The sequence below is a fragment of the Triticum urartu genome, chromosome 2A (assembly GCF_056163025.1).
Source record: "Triticum urartu cultivar PI428250 chromosome 2A, HENAU_Tu73, whole genome shotgun sequence".
Taxonomy (NCBI): Eukaryota; Viridiplantae; Streptophyta; class Magnoliopsida; order Poales; family Poaceae; genus Triticum; species Triticum urartu.
The window spans coordinates 747,834,742-747,841,155 of record NC_141874.1 but is presented as its reverse complement, the minus strand read 5'-3'; the positions used below and the strand labels follow the sequence as shown (position 1 = coordinate 747,841,155).

At 48.2% G+C, this 6,414-nt stretch overlaps 1 protein-coding gene across 1 annotated transcript; it reads right to left on the bottom strand.

Moving 5' to 3' along the window:
• Positions 1-236: 236 nt before the first annotated feature.
• LOC125534518 (trimethyltridecatetraene synthase) lies at positions 237-5,716 on the bottom strand. The gene is made up of 2 exons (XM_048697722.2): positions 4,594-5,716; positions 237-1,053 (listed from the first exon to the last, which is right to left on the bottom strand). Exons 1-2 carry the CDS (start codon positions 5,512-5,514, stop codon positions 418-420), a joined length of 1,557 nt encoding a protein of 518 aa, XP_048553679.2. The 5' UTR covers positions 5,515-5,716; the 3' UTR covers positions 237-417.
• Between the last annotated feature and the right edge of the window lie 698 nt (positions 5,717-6,414).

Genomic DNA, 6,414 nt, shown 5'->3' with positions numbered 1-6,414 from the left:
CAGAGTTATCATGAACGTACCTGACCGAGACATGTGCCACATGTGCTATATTTTTAAAAGTCACGAGCGTTAAAGTCTAAAATCGAGGAGGCAAATATCTATGTGGAAGAACACTGTGGCTAGTTTACCATCTGTCACAAATCATATTTATTAGTACTATATGCGCGGATAGCATAAGAGTCATAGAAATTTTTTATGCACACATGAGCAATCCATACATAGAAACATCCGCAAGTTTTAGATAAGGAAGCTTTTACTAAACTCTGATCATTACATCAAGACGATACAATCATGCTGAGATCAGTTCCGGCCTCTGCATACCATAATGCATACAACCCATAAACATCCGAGGTGAAAGTAAACCAGTACGTGTACATACACTCGAGCAAACATCAAACTAAAGCTAGTAGTAACGTTTCATGGCCCGAAATAGAGGTGATCCAAAAGATTGGGCTCAGGGAAAGCGTGGAGGTGGTGCATGCGAGACACAGATATGCCAAACTTCTCCTCCATGCTCAGCGCCTCAGCCGCCACGCCGTCGGGGAGCCTCCACGCATAGTCGTGCAGTAAGTTTGCCAGCACCAGCTGAACCATCTTGAGCCCAAGGCCGTGGGCTGGGCACATCCTGCGCCCAGCACCAAAAGGTAGCAGTTCCAGGTCGTGGCCCTTGACATCCACCTTGCTCCCAAGGAACCGCTCCGGCTGAAATTCCGCGGCCGTCTCCCCCCACACAGTCGGGTCCCGGCTGATAGCCCAGACGTTGACGAGCACGCGTGTGCCCACCGGGATTTCATAGCCTGCTACGGACGTGTGCTCACGAGACACCCGCGGTATCAGAAGGGGTACCACAGGGTGGAGCCGCATGGTCTCCTTCACGACGGCTTCCAGGTACGGGAGGCTGGAGATGTCACCCTCAGCGACTAGGCGGTCGCGGCCGACCACACGGTCCAACTCCTCAGTGACCTTGGCGAGGACATGGGGCTTCCTCAAGAGCTCAGACATGGCCCACTCCACAGTCACGGCCGAGGTGTCCGTGGCGCCGGCGATGAGCTCCTGCATGGATGCAAGTTGTATTTGATATAGGAGGACCAAAAGTAAGTTTAGATAATTATAGTATATGCGACTTCAACTAACCAAAGTGGAAAATCAAGTGGTGCCGATACCTACTGGTAGATCTGGCACCGAGATTTGTCTCGGCATCAAGATCCATGCATTGATTTAAGGCATAAGGACATTTTTAAAGCAGACCCTCAAACCACATGTAACCATTCAGATTGTATAATTCAAAACTATTTTGTCATCCAACACGGACCTAGAAGTCTGGACAACAGCTACATAGTGCTTTGACACGCCCAACCCACCCATAACCCCTCCCAGATCCCGTGCCTCCATCATTCCATCTTTCTTTACATCTAATTTTACTCTTGTCGTCGCCACTCCACCATCCTAGCAGCCCCGTCCCATCCTTCCCAGAACTCCACAACTCTGTGACCTCCACAGCAATACCCGGGCGTGACTCCAATTTCCCTCCGCTGCTCGTCCACACCTCTTCTTCGTCCGCCGCACAAGTATCATATGCCCCCGCGGTAGTCACCATGTCCGGCAAGTGTTCGGTGAAATGTCCGTGCTAATTTTTTTTCTCCCTTCTTTATTGAAGCAATGGACTCGTATATGGAGTACATAGACAAGCACTATGGCGAGTCGTCTGATGACTTATCTGACGAGGAGGACTACACGAACGAGACGACAATGATGCAGGCAGTCCTCGCAGACATGAAACTAGTGGCAGAGAATGTTCTCAATTTCAACGGATCAATCAAGAGTTATCGAGTGCTCAACAACAACAGGGCGTGCGACCATTTGACACTGAAGGGCGACTACTTTGCCCCTGATGTCTTATTTGCTGACATTTTTTGCCGGTGCTTTCGGATGCGGAAAAATGTCTTCGATCATCTATACCATGGCGTCGCCTCCTTTGAAGACTACTTCATCTTGAAGAAGGATGATGTATGAAGGACTGCTTACCAAAAGTGCACGACGGTATGGATGCTTGCATATGGCATGGCCGCTGACTCATGGGATGAATACCTATGGATGTTTGAGAGCACATGCGGAGATGCCATGTTAAGATTTGTTGCTATCATGGTGTCGGTGTTTGGACCTCAGTACCTGAGGGAACCAACTGTCACAGACACCAAAATGGTCTTGGAAATGTTAGAAGCAAGAATGTGGCCAGGTTTACTCAGATCTCTTGATTGCATGCATTGAAGATGGAAGAATTGCCCAAAATTTCTACAAGGACAATATCATGATCATGTTAAGAAACTCGTCATCATTCTTGAAGCAGTTGCATCACAAGATCTTTGGATTTGACACGTTTTCTTTGGCATGCCCGGGTCTCACAATGACATCAATGTACTGCAGTGATCACCATTGTTTGCTAGGCTAACTGAATAATGGGAAACTCCTCATTGCCATTATACTGTCAATGGGTATGAATACAACATGTGCTACTATCTGGTCAACAGCATCTATTCTCCATGGGTTATCTTTGGCAAAACCATCTCTAGCCAGTTGGTTCAAAAATGTCTCACTTTGCCCAAAAATAAGAAGTGGCTAGAAAGAATGTTGAGAAGGCATTTGGAGTTCTGCAGGTTTGTTTTGCAGTTGTTCGTGGGCCTGCTACACAATGAGATACGGAGACCTTGTGGGAGGTGATGACATGTTGTGTGAACATACACAACATGATCATAGAGGATGAGGGTGAAGATGTTGCCGCGGGTTTGGATTTGAGAACATGAGTGAGACTATTGAACTACTAGAGCATAATCCGGTCACATTTGATGAGTTTGTTAAAATGCATCAACAAATTTGACATCGAGCAATTCATGACCATCCGAAGGAATATTTGATTGAGTATCTGGGACGGTTAAAGGGGACAACTAGTACATATGTGCTAGTTAAATTCATGTTTGAACTATTATAATTTGAATACTTTGTCGGATTGTAATATTTAAATTAGAACTACTGCTGCATTTGAACATATTAACAATTTTTAGCTAAACTGAAACTAGATATGCGGCTACTTTGAGCGTGCGGACTGGAAAAAAATTGCGGGCAGATGTATACGGCTACCTTCGCATGACCAACTCTCACATCAGTATCTGCGAACTGATCTCCAGTCCACAAACGGATGCAGTGTACGGTTTGGATGTCAACGCACGGACAGTACGAGACTGGAGAGATGGGTGGGTGATTGCATGCCAATATGGCTCTCTCTCTCTCTCTCTCTCTCTCTCTCTCCAACCTACTAAAATTTTGCCATTTATTGTCACGGTGACATTTGAATTGCTCATAACTTTTCAACAGAATTGCTGTTTTTGATATTTGTTTTGTACATATTTTAATTGAAGTCGACAAAATCATTAAAACAAGACCAATCTTTGATATATTTTAAACGAGTTTAAAAATCATGAAACATATTTAACTCATTTCTAAAAGAAACAAATTCCACTCATTTCTTAAAAAACGAGAATGTGGAATATATTCAAAACACTGATTTCACTAATTTCAAAACAATGATTGCACTCAATTAAAATAAATTTCTATTGTTTTCAAAAAGAACAATTTAACGCATTACAAACAACGGATTTCAATAATTTCTAAATCACTGATTTCACTTAATTCAAAACACTGATTCCACTCAACTCAAAAAAGAATTTCACTTATTTCAAAGATGCGATTTCACTAATTTCGCACGATTCAAGAAAGGGTTTCAATTCACTCATTTTTAAATGATTTTCTCATTTCAAAACGCCGATTTCAGTCATCTAACAAGATTTTTTTTTCCCACTCTCATTTTAGATAGCAGATTTCACTCATTAAAAAAATTCACTCTTCTGTAAAAACTAATTTCATTAAAATAAACTTTCACTCCTTTTCAAACACAGGTTTAGCTCGTTTCAAAATAATAATTGTACTAAAAACGAAAAACACATTTCGCGCATTGGTCTTGTTCTAAGCAGTTCCCGACACTGAAATAGATTAAGTGGGCTAATTGAATTGAAATGTCAAAATTTATACATGTTTGAAATATATCTAAGCTTGATCTTATTGTAAAGGTCTTGGCCCCAGGCATTCAACTATAAAAGAAATCAAATATGAAATTAAAGTTTATAAGATAGTATGCATAATCGAAATTGTCCAAGAGAAAACAAAATGCATGTGTGCCTTATTCGTACTTGTGTGTACAAAAAAATGGTCATGCATGTGTCCTTTATGTGACACATAGTGAGTCTTAGTACACGACATATATTTGTTTTTTGAAGGATTAGTACACGACATGTAAATCTGGAGAAAGGAGTGGAATATGAAATTATGGATGCTTGACCGTGGTGTCATGTCTTAGCTAGTTGCCACTGGGCGGCAAGCCCAGTTAGCTATCTCATACTTTGGAATTGATAATGCAATCATACTTCACAGGCTAGCTAGTTGCCGGTAGGTATCGGACCGTTTAGATGTGTCTTTCCGTTAACTTAACGTCCACACAAAGTCACAAATATAGGAATGGAAAACGATTATCAAATAACATACCAGAACGGATGCCTTGACACCGTCGCCAGTAATGGGGACCTCAAGGGTGGGGTCATCGGCGAGCTGTAGCAGCAGGTCGACCATGTCCATGGGGACGAACGCCTTGCCCTCTTGCAGCCGCCGCTCGTTGTGCTCGCGCAGCACGTGCTCGATGAATCGGTCGAACATCTTGCTCAGCCTCTTCATCCTGCTGACGTACCCTTGCGGGTCTAGCCAGCTAAGCCACGGGATCATGTCCCCGATGTGAGGCGCGCCGTTGAGGAAGAAGATCTCCTCGATCATCCACCTGAACTCCTCCGGCTTCGCCGCCGAGGCCGAGCTAGCCCCTTCACCGACGTACCTCTTGCCAAGCACCATGCGCGAGATGACGTTGAGGGTCACCATGAGAAGGCGGTCCTTGAGCACCACCGTGCGCCCGGTGGAGGTGCTCGGATGCAGGTCGCGCAGCATGGCGCGCACCTCCTCGCCACGGATGTGCTCTGTCAGCCTGAGCTGCCTCGCACTAAGAAGCTCCGTCAGCCATAGCTTGCGTAGCTGGCGCCAGTATGGACCATAGTGTGACCAGAGCATGCCGGAGAAGTTGTACACGGTGTACTTGCCGCAGGCCATCCGGGGCCGGTCGAGGAACGCTAGGTCGTGCGTCCTCAGGATGAACTCGGCCGCCTCAAGGGAGGAGCCGACGACGATGGGGAAGGAACCAAACCGGAGGGACATGAGCGGGCCATACCGCGCCGAGAGCGCATGGATGGAGCGGTGTGGCAGGGGGCCTATGAGGTTAAGATTGCCGATCACCGGCCATGGCCGAGGACCAGGCGGGATGTTGTACTTGCGCGCTTGCTGCCGGTGGCGAAGGAGAATGGCCACGAGGAAGAGGGCGGTGGCCAGCAGGACCGCGAGGGAGGGCGCCCATGGTACCTCCATCGAAGCCTCTGCAGGTGGTTGTGCAAGAACTGATGAAGACGATCGAACGTGGCAACTTGGAAGATCCTTAAGGCAAAGCGAGTGCGGCCAGGAAGCACTGCAACAACACCAACACGCGCGTTGAGATTAATTGTGGGCAAAGATGCTACCCGCCAAATAATAAATAAACAAACAAGAGAGCCCGTATGAGCTGCAATACTATGCATCACTGGCTAATTTTCCGTGCGTTGCAAAGAAGGTTTCAAATTAGGCCACTTAAAAGCAACTCTAGCAAACCCCGCAAAACGCTCGGCCCGTAAAAATTCCAGCGAGTATGCGGGCTCGGGTCAATTTTGCGGCCAGAACAGACCCCGCATACTCGCCCGACCCGCAAAAACTTTTGCCGCAGCCCGCAAACCCACCCCCCCCCCCCCCCCTAGCGCTATAAGTGCGGTTCCGCGACCCTTTTGCGGGTCCAAACCCTATCCCCCCGCCGCCGCGAGCCACCTGATTCCCCTTTCTCCTCTCCCAATTTCTCGCCGCCGGCGACCCTTCGCCCCGCCTCCAGCCGCCATGTGGGGGCGAATGTGGAGCTCCCGACGCGGCTCCGACAGCAAATCCGGCCGGGGGAGGGACCCGGAGCGCGAGCGGCGCGTCCGGTCCGACGGCGCGCGGAAGTGGACCAACCGCGGGCTTTCGCCGCCGGCGAGCTTCGACCGCCGCGAGACGGTGGAGTACGACCACCGGCGCGCGTCGTTCTCCTCCGCGCGTTCTTCGTACGCCGGATCCTCCTCCTCCGCCGCCGCGGGCTTCCTCCCCATGAAGAGGGAGTGGTCGGACGAGGAGGAGGAACCGGAGCCGCCGGCACCGTTCGCGTTCGTCCCATGAAGGAGGAGCCCGCTCTGCTCGGCCACCGCGGAG

Coding starts and splice junctions, on each gene's coding strand:
- LOC125534518 (XM_048697722.2), bottom strand. CDS start 5,514: ATGGAGGTACCATGGGCGCCCTCCCTCGCGGTCCTGCTGGCCACCGCC. Junction 1,054..4,593: donor GTGTCAAGGCATCCGTTCTG/GTATGTTATTTG, acceptor GCATCCATGCAG/GAGCTCATCGCCGGCGCCAC.